Source organism: Cariama cristata, unplaced genomic scaffold, assembly GCF_000690535.1.
Source record: "Cariama cristata isolate BGI_N322 unplaced genomic scaffold, ASM69053v1 scaffold10910, whole genome shotgun sequence".
Classification (NCBI taxonomy): Eukaryota; Metazoa; Chordata; class Aves; order Cariamiformes; family Cariamidae; genus Cariama; species Cariama cristata.
This window is the reverse complement of record NW_009596422.1, coordinates 1,651-22,791: the sequence shown is the minus strand read 5'-3', so window position 1 is coordinate 22,791 and position 21,141 is coordinate 1,651. Positions and strand designations below refer to the sequence as shown.

Sequence of the window (21,141 nt, the reverse complement as noted above, 5' to 3'; positions counted from 1 at the left end):
AAAGAAAACGTTTTATTTCCCTACTTCTACTGTAGAACAGAACTGGGAATGTTATTTGAAACAACACATGGTTCAAACATTTTCTGAACTACTCTTTAGTGAGCAATACTGCCTTCTTTGAAGAAATTATCTGTCAGAGTATCGAACTCCCATACATAGTATTAGTAGAAACAAGTTCTGTAGAATCTCCAGCAGTGTGAAAGCACTGTTATCCATCTACTGCAGTAATAAAAATTCTAAGAATCTTGTCAGCAGCACATCAGAGGTCACAGGCATTTCTCTTATCCCTGCCATGGTTCTACCCAAAACACGGTCCAAAGAGGCTTAGACTCGTGTAGCCTGTTGGTTTTGCATTAAAGTTTCTCTCCCAGCCAGACGTGTGTATTTTAACCCCAAGAGCACTGAAAACACAATCAGTAATGTTTTTGTTTAACATGGAGCTCCCACAATTCTCTTTGATATGCACTGCATAGCCGCTTCATTCTTAGAGACGTTTTGTTACATGTCTACATAAGAAGTCATCTTTAAAAGTGATGTCTAGCCCCAAACAGAGTATGAGCATTAGTTAGGCTACATACTACCGTTTTACAGATCCATCTGTCACTATCCATACAACATTCCAGAGCATGTGTTGTGGGGTATTGCTTCAAACGCATATGTAGCGGCATGACCCAGGAAGCTATGCCAAAACACACCAGTGTATCTGCGTGTTTTTCTTCTCAGCTTCAACACATTTGACTGAACCAAAATGCTGAATTCAACCCTGAGATTTATCCTTCTGAATAACTTTTTGTGGGAACAGTATAGGGAGCAGAAGATGAGGAACTTGCTTTATTTTGTGTGTCTTATTCTGATGAGACACAACAAATAGATGAGTAACAGAAGCTCACAAGAGACAGAATAATATTAAAGTGTCACTAATGCCATACACACATCAGGAAGGGAAAAAAAGGCTATGCTGCGTAAGACTACTGCATTGCTAGATGTACATTCTTCAAATTATCAGTTACTGTATCTCAGAAGTTATCATCTTACTTCTAGTTTCTTCCCCTCTAGAACAATTTGGATTTCTTTGGCATCCAAAGTCTCATATTTCAATAAAGCTTCTGCTAAATTCTTGTGTTCTTTTGCATGAGTCTTCAGGATGTTCTTTGCTCGCTCATATGAGTCCTAATATTAAAAAAAGGTGGAAGGAGATTTTAAGACTTTAGAACAAAAACAAGAGGAAGATTCCACTTTAAAAATTGTTTCCAGGTAAATACAGCTTGAAACAAACATTTAAAGTTGTGCCTTACATTTCATAGCTAGCACAGCTCCTGTCTCAGGAAGATTTAAAATCTAGCCGGCATAATTAATTAAAAAACAAAACAAAACAAAACCAAAAAAACCCAAACAAACAAAACCCCAAAAAAACCCAAACCCCCAGAACTTTATGCCATCTTTGCATTTTGCAGAATAGGACAAAAAATAAAATCCTGAGACAAAACTTAGTATTTTTACATATGACTTAGAAAAGACTTAACAGATTTGAAAATTTGCTGATTAAATTAATTTGATTTTACATTATAAGCAGTGCTACAGCGTTCAAGGAATGTTCCTCAAAGACTAAAGTTTTTAAAAGCTTACAAAACTCTGAAAGTATTATGTACTTTTAGAAACTGAAAGCTACTCAACAAGTTACCAGTTGCTGCAAGTATAATGCACATTGCCAGCAGTACCAGCTTCAACTTTTAGTTCTACATAAATAGCTCTTACATGACCAAGGCAGTTCAAAAACAGCTACAGCAAAAGTGTTAATCCTTTAAATGTTATGACATAAATAATTCTCCTGCCTGTAATAAACTAATTCAGATTACTAGAACAATGATCTGGAAGTTCTGTGGTTGTTGAGCGTTACAAATTTCACTGAACATCTGATACTGATCACCATGAAGAACAGGATACTGGAAAAGGCACCTCTCTGATGCGATATAGCCATTCCTGTGATTCTATACAAAATGGTTTAGCTGCAAGTTATGAAATGTGGGAGTAACACAAAACATGCACATCTATTCTAAAACAATTTATAGCCATATTTTTTTCCTATGAATTGAACAGACAAAACACAAATCCTGACCAAATGTAAGAGGAAGTGTTAAAGAGTATATTAAAGAACCCAGCACCACCAACTAGTTTCTCACTACTTGTGCATGACAATCACCAAAAGGTTTTGATATGCAAAGACTCGAAGTAGCAGCTACATTAAGTACTTGGGAATACTTTTGTCCACCTGCGTATTTTCACCAGTATACATTACCAAATGGACTAATCAAGTAAGCTGATGCTCAACTCATCTCAAAATAAATGTATCAGAGTGGAGGGGGAGAGAATCTTACCCGTAACAGCGTTCTTACTTCCTGCTCAATTGCAGACTGAGTTTCAGGGCTAACTTTCCCCGTATCAGTATAGGTCATAACACCAAGCTAAACAACAACAACAACAACATCATCATCATCTTTATCTTGCCACTGTTGCAGTAATACACATAAAACACCAAGAGCTTCATCACCTATGGCTTCTACATGCAAACAAAAATCATTAACCAAATGCTTGCTGAAGTGCTTGCAACAGAAGCAAAACAAGAAGCCTGTTCATCAACTATATAGTCACTGTGAGTTCTCTTTCACTAAGTCACAGTACAGATCCTGATTATGCATTTTCTTATTTAAAAAATAAAACAAAATCCCTAGACTGCTAACACTTGAATGAGTAATAGAGATGTCTAAAGAAGTTTCTTTAGAAGTCTAGAAAACTCAATGTTGTCATCCATGCCCCCCAAAACCCAAGATTATCCTCAATTCCAAAATGTTTGGTTTTATTATAAACATTTTCTGCAGACATTAGTAACTTTCAAAGTATTTTTGAGATGAAGATCTTGCAAAATAATTTTTAAACTGTCAAATATGCAGGTTTTCTAGTTGAGTTCTCTATAGCAGGGCCAGTCATAAGGCTTACTTTCTTGTTTGCCAGACCTACCTAGTGTCTGTGATCACTGACAGCCAAATAGGTCTTTAGTTACAGAACATTTCTGTGTACCTCATAACTATTTAAGGATTGATGATACTACCTTCTCGCTCATTCCAAATCTAGTCACCATCAGTTTTGCAATTCTAGTAGCATTGTCAAAATCACTGGAAGCACCTGGATAACAAACAGATGTAAATTATGTCATTGAAACCAAGTTAAACATGCCAGTTGACAGCTTTGATCAAAAATTCTTTTAACTACCACTCAGCTGACCTGTTGTGATGTGATCACTTCCAAATATGAGCTCTTCTGCTACTCTTCCTCCCATACAGACATCCATCTGTGCAAGCAACTGGGATCTAGTTTCACTCCATCTGTCGTTTTCTGGGAGCAAAGATACCTGCAAGATACAGAACTGTGGTCAGTTAACAATAAACAGAAGAAATACTGAAATAATCTGAAAAATATTCTTGTTTATATCCAAAGCAATAAATAAAGGCTTTTATGCAACAATTTGAATGCTCTGGGCCTCTTCCTAGTCTACACACTCACCAGGTTTGCTTGAAGGTGCTTAGTCTACCAGCTAAAATAGCCTCCTACAGGCCACAAGCACCACATAAAATTAAGCAACTTAAACCTACCACCAGAAGAAACAGAACAATCTATTCTATCCATCTCTCCTTATTCCTTTCCCTACACTTGCACTGAGCAAAATCAACTTGCCTGGAGGATTCAGGCCAATGATTTTCTTTAACTGAACACATTAACTTGGATAAAGTTCAACAAAAATGGACTTAATAGAAATATTTTTCTGTTCAAATGCTTGGCAGCTAAAGGCAGAATAGAAAAACTTAGGGATACCTATGCTAGAAACAAGGTAGGTAACTGGTTAGGTTTAGAAAAAGTCACATCGGACAAAGAACAACTTGATAAAGGATGTTTGTGCTAAAAGTACAGTTGAGCAATGCTTCTACTTTCCACTCCTTTAGACACTCTTCAAAGTTTTGCTGTTGGGTGCTATTTTAACTGCAGCAGAATCAAATACATTTACATTTCTTTCCTTGTATATGTGAACTATTATACTAGCAGATCCTATTTTATTTCAAAATGAAGGAAGAAAGCTTTCTATCGTGCAGGAAAGATGACTAGTGAGTTTTCTGAGACATTGCTCATAACTGAGTATTTCAGCATAACACAATATGCATTAACATAATTACAATAAATAGCATTGCTGGCAAATTCCTCAACCTCACTAAACCAACATAAAGCTGTAAAAATACTCACATGTCCAAGTGTTGTTCCTCGTGTCATGATTGTAGCCTTGTTGATCGGCATTGCATCCTTAGTATAATATGCAATGATAGCATGTCCAGATTCATGGTAAGCGGTGATGGTTTTGTTTTTCTCATCAATTTCTACACTTCTACGTTCAGGTCCTTAAACAGAGGAACATTAAATAAACCTTTTTGTACAGCTGACCACCACAATCCACACATTACATATACTCAAACAGAGCACAAAGTAGCTGAGGAACAGCATGCAAACAAAATTAACTAACGCTCATTAAGTGCAAAATATTTACGAGTAGGATTTTTATGTCTAAACTGGACCTCAATATACTCTCCAGACAAGTTGATTTAAAGGTGTAGATTTAAAATGCAGTCTGAGATCTGAGAAAATTCAGCTGCTTCTCTCCAGTATGAACAGACCAGATTTTTAGTATATATGTCTCAGATGTTTAAGTTTTGTGTTATCACATGACAAGTTAGTTAAACACAAGTTCCACGTTTCTGGTCATTTATTCTCTCCTTTCCTTTAGGAATAAGTAGGGGAAGGATAAGGAATCAAGCCTGTGTTGTCTTCTAGGCTGAAGTACAACATGCAGCGCTTTTGATTAAAAAAAAAAAGTATCAAGTCTTAAAGAATGTATTCTATACTAGGTTTTACATACTACTCTTTGATCTCAAAAGGTTCTATTCAGAATTAATGAAGAGGAGACTTATTTGTGGGGCTTTTTCCCCCCAACAAAAAAACAAACACCAAACCCAACCAAACAAACCCCCAAAAAACCCAAAAACCCCCAACAAACCAAAAACCAGCAGCATTAAAACTCCTCTCTCTCTCTGTAAAAGTCTTAATCACACAGGAAAACCCTTGTGTACTGTAACATATATGTAGGTCTTTTGTATAAAATCCTACCCATTAGAATTTTGTCCTTGGAGAATTCTAGTTCTTTCATGGTTACCATATCTTTTCCATCAACAGCGGCCTTTAAGGCAGCTTGATTTACAAGATTCTCAAGCTCTGCTCCAGAAAATCCTACTGTGCCTCGTGCAATTATTTCCGGATCAACAGCTGTGGGGAAAAAAACCAAACAAACAAACTTGTGATTAGGGTCCATACTGCACCTGGAAAACCTTGTATCATGAAGAAATATCAAGAAATTGTCGAATTATAAGCAAGAATCATGTTCTATTAAAAACAATACATTAAACAAAAAATTTTCAGCTTTAGAGAAATGAAGCCTAATTCTTACGACACTATGAACTGTTGGGGACTAGAAAGAAACAGTGCCTCAGAAAACTGTTGTAACACTACATACTAGACAATTTTTGTGTTCTTTGTAAGACACATGGTAAAGCCATAATTGTTGATGGAATAAAGGACTAACGCATGAGTGGGCTGATCCAGTATAAAAACTGTTACATAAAAAGATACTACAGTAAAGTATTTACTTACATGGATCATACTTTATTTTATTAAGGTACCACTTCAGAATTTCCGTACGACCTCTTACATCAGGCTTGGGAACAGTAACTTGCATATCAAAGCGACCAGGACGTATTAAAGCACTAAGGGAAAAGACAATTTAATACATTGGCTTAAAAATGCTGCAGTGAACTGTTACTAACGTACACAAAGAACAAAACTTCATCTGATATTTCTAAAGACATCTACATAGACTATGTCTGGTGCACAGATGCAAAGATTATCTGTTTGTAAAAAGACAGATGGAGGATGTTTATTACCAATCCATTTTAAAGGGTTTTTTTGCATTTGAAAATTTTACATTGAGAAAAAGGAATGCAGCTGGTAAATTTAAGTAGAAAAACTTCCAGAAATTTTAGGTGCTTAGAAGCATGTTACTTATTTCTCCATATTTAACTCAACAACCTTTTAAATGCCAAAAACTGGTCAATACACATCCTTTTTAAGAGAAGAAAAAACCCAGCTGTAACACTGTAATACTTAAAGGTTATCATAAGCTACTTTGTTGCACATTTTTTTGTTTCTTTCTTTCTTTGTTTTTTAATACATGCTCTGTAAAAATGATCTATACATTATACTCACTTGTCTAACGCTTCTGGGAAGTTTGTCGCACCAATAATAACAACACCTTCATTAGGTTTAAAGCTGTATTGAAAAAAAGAGTGAGAATTTTTTGTTTTTTTTTTTGGGGACAGAATTTACACCTTTTTTGTCAATAACTCGGATGACCTCAACTGGCCAGTCAAAAACATGCTATCAAATCATAACATGTGATCCAAGAATGGCCATGTTTAACCCAGCAACTGGTTAAAATCATGCCCTGATCTCAGAGTTGAACTTCTTCCTTTAGATACATAGCCAGCCTAAAAAAAATGAGAATTATTTAAAATAATTGCAGCTATTGTGCTACTACAACTCAGAATCTTCTATATTCTTTACAGTAAGGCCATTAATGCTACTGCTGGCAGTACTAGAAAGTGGTCATAAAAGTATCTTCAATTTATATCCTCTAAAGCATTACAAAAAATACAAAAACCAAAGCTGTCAAGGAAGAAAATTCACCCAAATATTCAAAATACCAGCCAGTCAAGCACCTTCTGTGCCCTCAGCATCCATATATTTACCCATCCATTTCAGCAAGAAGTTGATTAATGGTCTGTCTTGAATAGGGATGCATTGGAGATTCAATTCTCTTCCCACCAACAGAGTCCAACTCATCAATAAATATAACGCATGGTGCATTTGCTTTTGCTTCCCCTGACAAAATAAAAATAGCAGAAGGACACTTCAACCACATACAGGAACAGACAGTGTATCATGAAATTTAGAAATCTACTATTTCTATTACTCTTGGATTATGAAATGTTCTATTAGACATAACCAGAACTGTCTTGATTTTAGCCTAAAAAGAAGAAATATATTTTTGAAATTAAGCAATACAAAGAGAAGCAAGGTTCTGCATCTCCACATCAGCTTATTCTTGTCATGCCACAAGAAATTACTAGTAAAATAGATTAAGAAATTCATTGTATTTTGTATCAACTCCCTACAACAGTTTATTTCATAGGCTTCGGTAGAGAATATTGACCTATTATATAAAAATAATATGAAACGTGATGGGTCTAAACGCTAACTTTTTTAATAGAACCTGCTTGTTATTTAACAGTGAAGGCCTCACCCTCAAGTTTACAGGTATTAAAAACACAAAATAAAAATGCAATAATAAACTTTAAGACCATCAACTGGTATGTGCATACCAGGATGCAACTTATCTCACCAAGCTAGAAGTATCTGTAACATTGATATTAATGTACAAGTCAAGTCATCTAAACTTCTGTAGTCAACAGAAAGAAATGCACATTTTAAGGTAGAACACGTGTTACATTTTGCATTCCTTCCATGTGAAGGAAGTCACATTTCTTCTACAAGTACAAACTACTTTCTACATTGTATATGCCTGACACTATCAATCTTCCATTTAAGAGAGAAGCTGGATTCTCCTCTCCTCTGATAACATTTATTTGCATACTTAAAACAGAAAGCCTCTTCTGTGAAAGTTATCAGTCTAAACATTCATTTTAAAAGTTTCATTATAATGCCCTTTATTCTGGGCCTGTTGATGGGTGTGAGAAAGGAAATTTCATCTTAGTGTTACACTGTGATTCCATAAAGCTCTAACTCATATTAAAAAAAAAAAAAAAAGGTAAGTGAGAAGGTTAACACTATTTTTAATCTTAAATTTACAATTTAATTCAAATTTACAATCATTTACGTATGACAGTAAGTAAATTATAATTTGAAATATTCCATTTAGTTTATAGGACATTACATTTTTAATCAAATTACTTCTATTCTCTCTGGGAGTGTTGTAACATCAGTTATAATTTTTGCTATAATTTCGTCTGACAACTAGCAATATTCTACAGTTAACTGATGCTCACTGAATTCTGAGTTTTATCTACACAATTGAAGTTTTATTCATTAGCCTCATACGCTATTACTTTCCAGTAACCAGAACTGTACCTAATTAAACCTTGTAAACAACACGGAGTACTTAATCTCGCATGTGAAAAGATTTCAAAAACACAGTATTTAACTTACTGAATAGGCTTCGGATGCGACTAGCTCCTACACCAACGAACATCTCATCAAACTCCGATCCAGATGCATAATAAAATGGAACATCAGCTTCACCAGCTACAGCCCGTGCAAGAAGAGTTTTACCAGTACCAGGTGGTCCAACTAACAGAATGCCTAAGAAGACAAAAAAAACCAAACAACAAAACCACCAAACCCACACAGTCTTATTATACAGGTACTGTTTCTTCCATGCATTAGAAGAAATAATTTACACTTGGCTTCAAAAAGCTGTTAACATCCCATTTCAGATACTGCTCATTACCTGCAGCCTGAAGAAGCTTTCTATAACAGATCTAGATACACACTGATCCATATTTAAACAACAACAAAGACTTGTTAGACTATCAAATAGAAACAGAAGCCTGTTCCTACAAAATTACTGTTGAGTTTAGCAGCTGAATCCCTAACCGGGTCTTCTTCAAACTGACATTTTCCTAGCTATTTCTGAAAGTAGAATTATTTTTTTTTAATTAAACAATTCGATGTAATTGTCTTTAAACAGTGTAGAGCACTAACAGGAAACAGACTTACCAGGTTTACATATTTCAGATTCACTTGGCCTTCTGTTATGATCAAGCTTAATCATCCTTTTAAATGAAAACATTTGTCTCCGAACGGTCTAAAGCAGTTAGCAAACACTAAAGGTACTGAAAGCCATACGGAAGAAATAAAGGCTCTTTAAGAGTTCAGTTACATAAAAATCCCTGCCTTTCAAGATAAAGAACTACTATATATTAGTTTAATAACTAAAGGCACAGTAAGTTTTGTCTAACAGCAAATTCATTTCCATAATACAGGTTCTTTTTTGGACATTTTTGCATTATCTTGGGTAAGTTTTCAAGACTCAATTTACATTAGGTATCTTTCTCAGATGAGAAAAAGTACCACAGAATTAAAAAAAAAAAAATTAGTGACAGGAAGCTATTAACTTTGAAAAAAAGATACCCTTACAGAGACAGTTAAAGGAAGGGCGGGGGGGGAGGGGGGTGAAGAGACAGACCTAAAAACCTCTGGGCTACATAAAGTTCTACTCAAAAGGCATTAACACTAATTATACATAACTTTATCAGTAAATTTTTTTTTAATACTACGTTATGTTCAGTGACAAAGTAAAAGAATTTTTGTAGTTCAGTACATCATCTATAAAAGGTTGACTTGGGACTTGAAAGAAACAGCGATTCTTAACTCTGTAAATAAGGCTGCTAACAATTATAAACACACATTCCATTTTTGAAAGGCTTTTTGCCTGGAATCCACAGTGCTGCTTTGCACCGTCACAGCTTATTATCCTAATGTCATTATTGAGTATCTACCAAATGTAAGATGTATCCAGGCATCTTTGCTTCTTCTATCTGAATATCTCAGATAACTCAAATTTTCTGTGGGGGGCAAGCAGTAATGACCAGTTGTTACACATGGAGAACTGAAGGTAAGTCAGGAAGCATACAACATAACTACCTTAACCTCCACTCCCTCATCCCTAAGTATGTCATTTAAGGGTATCCTTTAATACAGAAGCTTTCACAACTCTCTTTGAAGATTCATTTGTTCCTCAAATATTTTAAACAAACAAGGAAAACCACTACCTATGTCTAACATTATTTCATTAGTTTTCCCAGACACAAACTAAATAAAACAGTAGTATTCAGGCCCATTTCTTGATTCCCTAACTAAATGAAAAAATATTCAGAAGCTAGGCTGTAAATTAGTCATGCAGTATAGAACAAATCTACAAAGACAGCCACAGCTACAAATGATTTTCACTTCTGCTGAGCAATGATTCTTACCTTTTGGAAGTTTACCTCCTAGCACGGTAAATTTATGTGGGTTTTTCAGGAATTCCACAACTTCTTGCAATTCCTGTTTAGCTTCTTCAACCTACACATTAAAAACATGCCACAAAATATAACGAAGCATTTATGAAATACTCCATCTTTTTTTGTACGTGAGTTTTGTAATGGAGACTGTCTAATTGTGTATTGATCAAAAACACACAACAGAAAGAGGAGATAAAAGCGTACCACAGAACTTGGGTGGATACAGAGCATCCATGAGTTTAATTCAATCTATTTCCTAGAACTGTTCATTGGAATCAGTAAACACTAAAAGTTAGTAACACTGAAGGAATAATCAAACAGTTCAAGACCAGATCTGACCAACAAGATAAACAGAGAATCAAAAATTCTACATCAAAGTATTCATCTAATTAGTTAAAAAGGTATTAATGCTATCTATTTGTCCAAGGCGAAGAAGCGAGTGAGGTCCTCATTTTGCCACTGACAGCCAAAGAACAAACCAAGAAAAAATAAAGCTATCTCATCAGCAGTGACATGCCCACTTCTTTCTGGGAATCTCCGTATCTCCTGTCCTAGTATCAGATATCCAAAAGAGATGGTACCAAGATAGAAGTGATCAAATGGCATTACCATCCTCTTCTATTCATCAACTTCTGCAAAAAATAGATTAACATGTGTACTTATGGCCTGCCTTTTGCTATTCTAGCCTTGAAAAATGTAATTCAATAAGTCAAGAGTGCACCTTTTATAAAGTATTAAATGTCACAAAGATATAAAAATCACAGAATCTGTTTGGTTGGAAGAGACCTCTAGGATCATCGAGTCCAACCTTAGCCCTAACACTGCCATCTCAACTAAACCATGGCACTAAGTGCCACATTCAGTCTTTTCTTAAACACCTCTAGGGATGGTGACTCCACCACCTCCCTGGGCTGCCCGTTCCAAGGCCTAACAACCCCTTCTGTGAAGAAATGCCTCATAATTTCTAGCCTGAACTTGCCCTGGCACAGTTTCAGACTATGTCCTCTTGTCCTCTCACTAGCTGCCTGGGAGAAGAGGCCAACCCCCAGCTTGCTACAACCTCCTTTCAAGTAGTTGTAGAGAGCAATAAGGTCTCCCCTCAGCCTCCTCCTCTCCAGGCTAAACAACCCCACTTCTCTCAGCCGCTCCTCCTAAGACTTACCCTCAAGACCCTTCACCAGTTTTGTTGTCCTTCTCTGGACACGCTCCAGCACCTCAATGTCTTTCTTGAAGTGCGGGGCCCAGAACTGGACACTGTACTCAAGGTGTGGCCTCACCAGTGCTGAGTACAGGGGGACAATCATATCCCTTGTCCTGCCGGTCACACTGTTTCTGATAGAGGCCACGATGCCAATTGCCTTCTTGGCCACCTGGGCACACTGCTGGCTCATGTTCAGCTGGCTGTCAGCCAGCACCCCCAGGTCTTTTTCCACTTGACCACTAACCATCTTCCTCCAGCCTGTAATGCTGCATGGGGTTTTTGTGGCCGAAGTGTAGGACTCAGTACTTGTTGAACCTCACGCTGTTTGTCTCAGCCCATCGATCCAGCCTGTCCAGGTCCCTCTGGAGAGCCTCCCTACCCTCCAGCAGATCAACACTCCCACCTAACTTGGTGTCATCTGCAAATTTACTGAGGGTGCCCTTAATTCCCTCGTCCAGATCGTCTATAAAGATGTTAAACAGCACCAGCCCCAAATAAAAAAAAAAAATAAAAAAAATAAAACAAGAATGGTTAAAATCCTCCTCGATCTTGGAGTGGTCAATATATACAAGGCTTCAGTTCATACAAAGAAATTTCTTGAAAAGAGTAAGACATTCTTCAGACTTATAATGATTAAGCAAGAACTCACACACACTTTACTTTTGAACTTACCCCTTTTACATGTTCAAAGGTGACATTTTTCAACTGGATTGGATCAACTGCTGCATCAAAGATACTCGATGTTCGAAAGCGTACTAATAGCAAACAGCAGACGATGAACAACAAATTCATACATTAAATCATTTCATTCCAAGACTGAACTTTACATTTGAATGCATGTTATTAAGCCATTAACTTTACACCTGCCCTTTTAAAAGGGCACGTATCCATTTACAAGTGTCCAGCAAGAATAAGATTTATTTAAAATCATAAAAAAAAAAAATCTTTAAAATATTTGCAATTAATTCAGTGATGTAAGTCCTTTTTAGTCATTTGTAGCACAGAAAGCCCAGCATCCAAAAGCACGTACACAAAGCCAGACATTCTCCCTCACTGTTTCTGCACATACCCTAACTTCCTTGAGACTCAGGCGATAACTTAGCATTAAGCTGAAATTCTCCATTTACATGAGCTCAGCCTTTGACTGTTTCGCTATTTCCAGCAGATTTCTCAAGATGACAATTTGGCCATGCAAGTACCTAGTCACTATAAACTTCGCTGTCATTACAAATAAAAATCAAACCATTTTGCCTACTGCTGACCTAGATAACATCATATAAATTCAAAGACAAATACGTAATTGGTGAACAGTCTGACTACTTCTCTGTTGATATAATGTAATTGTTTCACCAAAAGAATTAAAATAATTATACTAACAGACAACTTTTTTGTCTCCATAAACATTTTGTCACACTATTATCTGAGGCTGTAGCCAAAAGCAGTAAGTAACTCTTCTCTTTCATTAGTACATTGAAATGTTATCCTAAAACAATCGTCATCAAAACACATTTAATTTGTGCTAAACCTGCTGGAAGAAACAACACAAGTGAAATAGTGCAGAAAAAAAAAGTTAACTAACCAGCATCAGAGAAGGAACCTTTCCCAGGTAAAAATGATGAATATATAGCAAGATAAAAACAAAGAACAAAGAGAAAGAAAGAAAGCAAACGTGATCTTCTTAAGGAATCTGTAAAAGAAAACAAAAAAAGTTTTAATATGGGCTGAAATAAACTATTTTCTGAATGTAAAGACAAGATACATGAACTAAAACAACTTACCAAGTGTTTTTTGCAGGAATACCTGTGCTTTCAAAAAGCCTTCTGCAAAACCAGTTTTAAAAGCATCCTGGTGTGCCTCTGGGATGTTTTTTGTTTTCATTAGTGTATCTAAGTTTTCAACATCAATTCTTCGCTTTCTCAGGATAAAGCCCTAAAATACATTTTCACAGCAGTGTTAGTACACACTGAGTCTTGATACACAGTTAACTTACTACCTGGCTAGCATGGGTGAGGGGAAAAAAAAAATAAATAGAAAAAGCATATAATTCAGGTGCTATGGGGTTAGTTCAACAACACAGGGCAGTAGCTTGAGTGTGGAATCACAATGGATCCCGCAGGGACACCCTGATTTTTTGCTGAATAGGTCAGGTTCAGAGTCCTCCTGGACCACAGTTCCAAACAGAAAACACAGCCTAAGGCAGATTTGTACACAGCTAGCTTTGTACACTGGATTCAGTGGGAATTATTAGCTTAAGCTTTTTGCTTCATGAAATCAACTTAAGTTATTTCCAAATGCGAAACATCTTTGTAAGTATAGTTTTGATACAGCTTGATCAAATACATCTCATATGCCCTACCAAATTTAAGAGCAGCACTGCATGGAGCTAGCTCTGGTTTATCTTCATCCACGGCATACCTAGTCCACAGATGAAATAAACCACATATGCCTAGAAGGGAAGAGTTCAAAGCTAATTTACACATACAATAAGATCAAATGCTTTAATTAGCCTGACTTCTGTACAACCCTATTAGAAACCAAGAGCACCTACGTTCAACTTGGTTTAGTTAAGTGCTTTGCTACCTCAAGTCTGGATAGTTATCTGCTGAATTAAAAGTATGTAAGTGAGTCTGTAACCCATAAAAACATCAAGTTTAAAGTATCTTAAAAATATACTAGCCACAAGTAAATTTACTCTTAAAACATCAGATCGCATGCTGAACTGCTTGGAAAATAGACATTCTTGTATGTTAAACTAGTTGTATTTCTGTTTAAATGAATATTTCATTCAACTCCAAGCTATTTTTAACAAAGCCACAAAAACAGAATACGAAGAATTTTATTTCTAGAGTTTAAAACCATTTTTATACTCTGAAACTACTCTCCTGAAAAATTCAAATTATCTTTATGTCAATGATATATGAAGCAAATCTGTGTATTAGTAAGGAAAACAATATATTGTCATTAGCTCAAGTTTTAGAATTAAGGCATTTTTTCACACTAGTGAAACAAAATACCCTTGGTAAATTGTGAAGGTTCATTCAAGAGAAAGAGATGGTCTGAAAACAACTCGTAATGTTACTCATATTTACCTTCAAAAGTGAAGAAAGTGAATTTTTTGTTTCTGTGAATTGTTCAGATGTTGACTGCAGGCGTCTTGCTCTTGATCTCAAAGTCTTAAAGTTCCGTGACTGTATATAAACTTAAAGTAGTAATAACAAATGAAAGTTAAAAACTAACCATTACTACCACTACAAAAAAAAGGCCTAAGAAATTTCAGAAACTATTATATGAAGACGACTATCGTGACTGAACTGAATACAATCTTCCCAATACATCCACAGTAGAAAGGAAAGAGAATTGAAAACAGCAATCTGTTTAAGATGCCTGACTGAAAAAAGGTAAAAAATAGAAAACTGTATAAAAGACACTTCTGTATCTAATAGTAATAAATTAGATAAATAAACCAATAGATTTTAGTACTGTAAATGGATAGTTACATGCTCATGAACCACGTTCGTAATCTGAACTTGCAAGCAAACTGCTTACTGTTTCACAATACATTTTCCCATAAAATTTTTTGTTAAAATAATCAGTTCACACTGAATTATATAGATAATTGGCCAACCCTATCACCATCTCAGGGAACAGAAGAGACATACAGCTGAATTAAATCCAGGCAGGCTGACAAACACAAAACATTCAGAAGCTAATTCAGAAGAACGGGAATGAAGGTTACTGCTCTAAGATAAGCTTTGCCTAAAAGCTCAGCTGATAAGGTGCCCTGAAGAGATCTGGAAGGGCTCAGACGGGCTGTTAACTTAGGAACTGACAAAAGAAATGAGACCATTTAAACACAGTGAGCTTATAGCACTATATGTCATCTTCTATCATATTAGAAACCTTGCGATGGAGATTTTATCACATAAATCACAAAAGCCAAGAATATTTCTTTTCTTTCATTACTATGTTTTAAAATAATCACCAATACCAGACAATTATAGTTTTCACTAAGCTTTCTGTTACCACACAGAACAGCACCAGACAAAAGGAACTTCTGGAGGTGGTCTAGTTAAACCCCTGCTCAAAAAAAAGTCTAACTTCAACATTCAATCAGGTAGCTCTGGACCCCATCCAGCACAGTTTTGAAAATCTCCAAGGATTAAGCTAACACAATCTCTCCAGACAATCTGTTTCAGAACTTAGCCATTCTCATTGTGAAAATTTTCCAACAGGAATTTCCTTTGCTTTTACTTGTAATTGTTGCCTCCTCTTTGAGGTGTACAAGAGAAGGGTCACTAATATGGCTCCAATTGCAATTAGATGACTCCTTGCCTTCTCTTCTGCTAACTTTAAAACCTCAGATCCTTCAGCTTCCCCTATACATTAAGTGCTCAAAATTCTGCACCCTTCCTTGTAGACCATCACTGGGCTATCCCCATTTTGTCAGCATCTTTCTGTATGCTACGTGACACAGTATTCAGATAAAGCATCAGAAGAACTGAACAGAGGACAATACCTGAACTCTCTGAGCTCCTGACTATGTTCTTGCTAATGCAGCCCTGTTGTTACTCAGCATACATCCAGGGCTAGTTTAAACCAGTCACCAAACACCTCAGAAAGTTCATCTGGACGAATACTAGATCCAATATATTTATTGATTCAAAAGTAGTCAGCTCATCTATCACCTTTTAAGAATATGATCCACAAATACTGACATCTTTGAACAAGATTCTATAGTTACACCATGTTTACTAACTTAATTCTGGAAACATACTATTCAAATGCAAAAATAACTTCATGATTTAAAGTGTTAATATCAATACAAAGTTCCTCCTGGAAGTTTACCAGTTATTTCCTGAGTGACGCTTCTAAGACAAAGTAAAAATACTTTCCCGGAATAAAAAGATACTACAGAGATTAAAAACAGTGTAATTTATTGTTTTATACCTGGCCAACACCGAACTTCTGAACAGAAACTATGGAGGGGATGAGGATGCTGTCTGTACAAACAAGATGAGCGTAAAACACTGAAAACATCCACGAAACCTGTAAAAAGATGCAGCAAAGTGTGAATACACCCTATATTACATGGCAACTAAACATTACTTCTTGCATAGGTTGTTTTTTCTTTCTTAAATATTAATTCTATTTTACTGCGGTCCTTCAGGCATCTGTAACTAAACAAATTAACCGCTACCAGTAGATAGGTTAATGCAAAGAAGCTAATTATCTATGTGAGGCACTCTGCAATATACCAGAATTTTCTCTAGTTAGAACTTCCAAAAAATAATGGTACTCAATCTTGAATTTGAAGCTGTATCTAGGAAGGAAAACTCTGCACATTGGTATAGAGCTGAATAAAGTTATCTAGACTGGATGGGAATCCAAACACTTTCATGAAACTGAAGGACCAGCATTCAACCAATCATTCAGTTTCAAAGGCTTTAAAGATTGCTCATGGGCATTTTAAAACAGTCTATGTATAAAGTATGAAAACATTTTAAACTACAGTAAGTCTATTTAATTGTACAGTCCTCATGCAATACAGAAACAAGAAGAAATAAAGGAGCATCACAGTGAAAAAGTTATTAGCAGATACTATTTCAAGCATGCTACAGACTGCAAGACAAGAGGACTGCCATTTAGCTGTTGTTTAGTTACCAAAAGCTCAAAGAACTCATCCTCATTTAGCAGGTAAGAATTATTTTAAGAAACATCAGACACTTGGGGAGGGGCGGGGGGGCAGGAAAATGAGGCCAAGCATACATATGCTCTCTTCTATACTAATTCAGAAGCTAGTGTAATCACAAAAAGGATGGCATTTTTTTGTTTATTTTATGTCATCTGAGAAAGTTGTTACATCAGTTAGATATATCTAGAACAGCAAAAAAGAACCCTGAAACTTCCTACTAAATTTTTAAAAGTTTTTTAAGTATGACTTTTTAAAATATTTTTTTTTTTTTTAAAGTATGATTGTAATAACAGCTTACAAGCTAACAACTGAAATACTAAGGAACTATGGGAAGGAGAAAAAACAGAGTAACTATTAATTCTACAGTGCTATATATTCCACAGTCTTCTACAATACTGCATATTGGGCTAATCTAATAAAACGTAATTATGAACACATTAGCTTAAAAAAATAGAAATACTCTCATCACTTTATGCACAACATACATGTATCAATAGTAACAGTCATCCATAGCATGCAGTGTCACCTACACAAAAGTACGTTCTTGGAAGATTTACAATCTCCCTTGCCTGTGGCAGTTTTCCACCTATAACTTTTCGTTCACAGTTGAAAAGACAACCACCAGTCTGGTGAGCTTCCATGTTAGTCTATCAAAGCTTTGAAGCATTTGCAACTTTTTTCTTCACATTCAGGAAACTGCCTCTGGGCTAATTTTTTATATCTCACATCACAACGCAATTTAATATTTTTTCTCTAATAGTAGCCCTGAGATACTATTCTTACACTCTGTCTCCCAACTGCAATACTATATAGGCGGTATCTCAAATGTCAGCTATATGCTTCTTTTTCTAATATATTCTTGAGCATCTACAATGGCCTTGCTTCCTGTATTTTAGACTAGTCCCAACAAAACATCTTCAACTGTATAGAACCACTCTTGGTTTATTCCAGCAATGAAATACTCTACAGGGACTATTAACATTTTGCCACCTTGAATTCCTTTCTAATTAATGTTCTCGTGTAATGTTGTTTCAAGGAAAAAAGGAGTAACAAATGTAAACTGGAGATGTTAACAACTGTTACATTAGTAGAATAGCAAAATCTGAGTTCTTCTCTTTGGTTAAATGAACTGGTGAAAAAATTCATAGCTCAGGTTCATCATTAGGAGACAATGCTCGTGTACTACAGCTGAGTTCAGACAAGTTTAGTAGCAGTCAACTTCAAATCCGAATTTGAAGAAACAATTCCAAAATCTGGGTTGGATTTTCTAAAATTCCCAAGATTCAAAAGCACCACTCTAGAGACAACCATATACAAAAAAAAAAATACATTAATACTCTTTTAATTAAAGGTTTTTAAACTATGAGTTATCTACAGCACAACAGGTTAAACTAAAGAATAACTGTGTTCACCTTTATAATCTAACTCCTATCAATTCTCATAAGCACTTTATTCTGGAACATACCATGCTTATTTTCAAAGAAGGATTCAGCAGAGATGTGTGATGTATGCCACTGCGAAGAGACTTTGTTTTCTGCACAGCAGCCAGGAAGCAACCTGTTCATCAATTCTTTGAATTGGTTTGCTTTGAAATCAGACAATCCCAGATCTCTTAAATTACGTACAGACTGCAAAACAGAAACATATGTTCAAAATTTATTTAAGATTACCTTAATATAATACCTTATACCTAATACCTTAATTTCCTTAGGGAAAAAAAATTAAGAGAGTAACTCAGTCAACTTTTTGGCTCAATACAGTATCTATATTTCACAGTTCAGACTGAAATAAAAAAACTTCTAAATGAAAATAAATTAATGAAAGGATATGCTTAAAGAAAGAATATTTGCTACTGTCAAAGCAAAGTAACTTCTCCATTTGCACACACTGATTTTTTCATTGTCATAGTACATTTATGACAAGCATATTTCCTTCCCAATTCAGTCTTTTTAACACCTTCCTTCTCCTCGATTGAAGCAGGCAATGGAAAAAAAAATGAGCTTAACCTTTATTTAAGCTTAGGTTTATTATAGTCTAATCAACTTGCTTTAAGAACTTTCTTTAAAAATACTTTAATTAAGAAAGACTTTCAAAACTATTATTATTTTTATACTTTTACCATGCTAGGAGGATGCAAACAGGTGTATGATGAATTAGAAAGAAAATACTAAATGTGAAAACCCCTCTGTATTTAAAGGAGACCAGGTTCTCTTGCTGAGTAGGAAGACAAATACAGATCTGAATAAATGAAACACACCTTTAGTTTCATTCAATAATCCAAGTCTCCCACTGAAATCAATTTTTATCACCAGAAGCAAACACAGAATCACCAAAAAAATCCCCAACAATCAAATCACAACATAGGGATGATTAGTACAATCCATGCTGATTTCCAAAGTTCTGCAGTTAGAGACTCCATGTTTTTCCTCCCAAACATTTTCTTAATTATAAAACTTGTTGCAAGAAATTAGTTGAAAGAGATGTGGCAAGATCTGATACTACTTTGCACTTTCTGTGATTTGATTTTCAATGAGAAGAACAAAAAATACCTAATGATAATGAAAGTTATTTTAATAGAAAAATAAGAAAACAGGCAAATACGCTATTTAATCTCTCAAAATCCCTCAACATATTTTAAGTTACTGTCCATTTTATCACAAGCAATAATGCAACCAACTTTGCTAGAACTCAGAGAATGAAGAGACAATAAGGGGTTATTAACAGAAAAGTTATTGTTACTTTAGAGCAAGAAACATTAACTTGAAAGTGAAAACAAATCCTCTCCTCATTTGCAAATTACTACCTAGACAAGTACTAGCTTTTTATCAACAAAATACTGTATTTTCATAGAATCCTTACTACCAAAGCACTGATTGACTGAAATTCTCTCAAAAAATTACATTCATGTGTTAACATTCTGTTTCGTTTAGTCACATTACATTATTTTACAAAACGAGTAAAATATTAAATTCAGTTAAACTGATATTATTCAGACTTAATTCAGTTAAAAGCAAGCCACCACTTTTTCCAAAGGTTTTTAGTACCTCACTCTTCTGAGGATCATGTTCTGGGGAGGTGTCCCTTTGGACAGGCTGTACGGATGCTGTTTTGGCAGCAGTAGTGGAGTTTTTTGGTGAATGAAAGGCATTGATAAGGTGACTCAGAGGAACAGAGGAGCGGACTAAAATACAGGCAGCATTCAACGCTAGGGAGAGAAAAAAAAAAAAAAAAGAGAGAAAAAAATCAGGTAACTATTTAAGCTTGTTTAAACTATTTAAACATATCACCATTCCAAACCCTGACTTATAATTGCTTATGTTGTACGCTGCCTTTTAACTGAGAACTTCATAATAAACCACATGAACTTACCTTCACAACACCACAGTGTTAGCTGATACCTCTATTTAAAGAAAAAAAAAGTTCAAGTATGCGTGACAGATTAGAAGCTCACAAAGCTCGGAAGAGGAAACAACAACAAAAAAAAGACTACATTTCCTGGTTTTCAAACATAAGCATGGTTTAAAGAAAATAATCAGTAGATTTGCAAATACAGAAGTAGGTACAGATCATCAGCACTTAAGAAATGCAAAGACTGCTCTCAATTTGCACTTAAGACAATGTTTAGTTACAAAAAAATAATAAGAAAACTTCTTATAGATTGTTCTCAGTCGAAATAGCAAGGAACAAAATTGCTACTAAATGCTTCCTTCAGGTTTTTTTTTGAAATGTATCACTTGTTTGCTGTGTAAGATATGTGCTGTTGCAACCAGATGGCAGAACAATAAGGATTGTTGCTGTCTTCTAACAAATACCACAAACTTAACAATCATTTCATGCAAATAAAACACAAAACTTTGTGAAACAATGCTTTTCCGTTGTAGTAACCATGCCCCCACAGCAGTCAATCAACTTACATTCCAAATAGGGTTTTTTTCCCCACACAGCAGTAAAAGAGAAAAAAGGAAACACATCAATATAGAGAGAAAAAGAGAGGAAAGACAATAGCAAACGACTTC

General features: G+C 35.4%; 1 protein-coding gene across 1 annotated transcript; it reads right to left on the bottom strand.

The window, feature by feature from the left end:
• Window positions 1-626: 626 nt before the first annotated feature.
• On the bottom strand, window positions 627-20,525 carry YME1L1 (YME1-like 1 ATPase; the record flags this gene model as incomplete). Its single annotated transcript, XM_009705992.1, has 19 exons — window positions 627-1,170; window positions 2,376-2,462; window positions 3,107-3,180; window positions 3,280-3,406; window positions 4,291-4,442; window positions 5,206-5,361; window positions 5,746-5,858; window positions 6,358-6,420; window positions 6,900-7,032; window positions 8,377-8,529; window positions 10,203-10,293; window positions 12,106-12,188; window positions 13,013-13,120; window positions 13,212-13,362; window positions 14,523-14,632; window positions 16,381-16,479; window positions 18,591-18,753; window positions 20,170-20,330; window positions 20,495-20,525. Coding segments are annotated over 19 exons (2,199 nt in total), but the record flags the coding sequence as incomplete, so codon positions are not given.
• Between the last annotated feature and the right edge of the window lie 616 nt (window positions 20,526-21,141).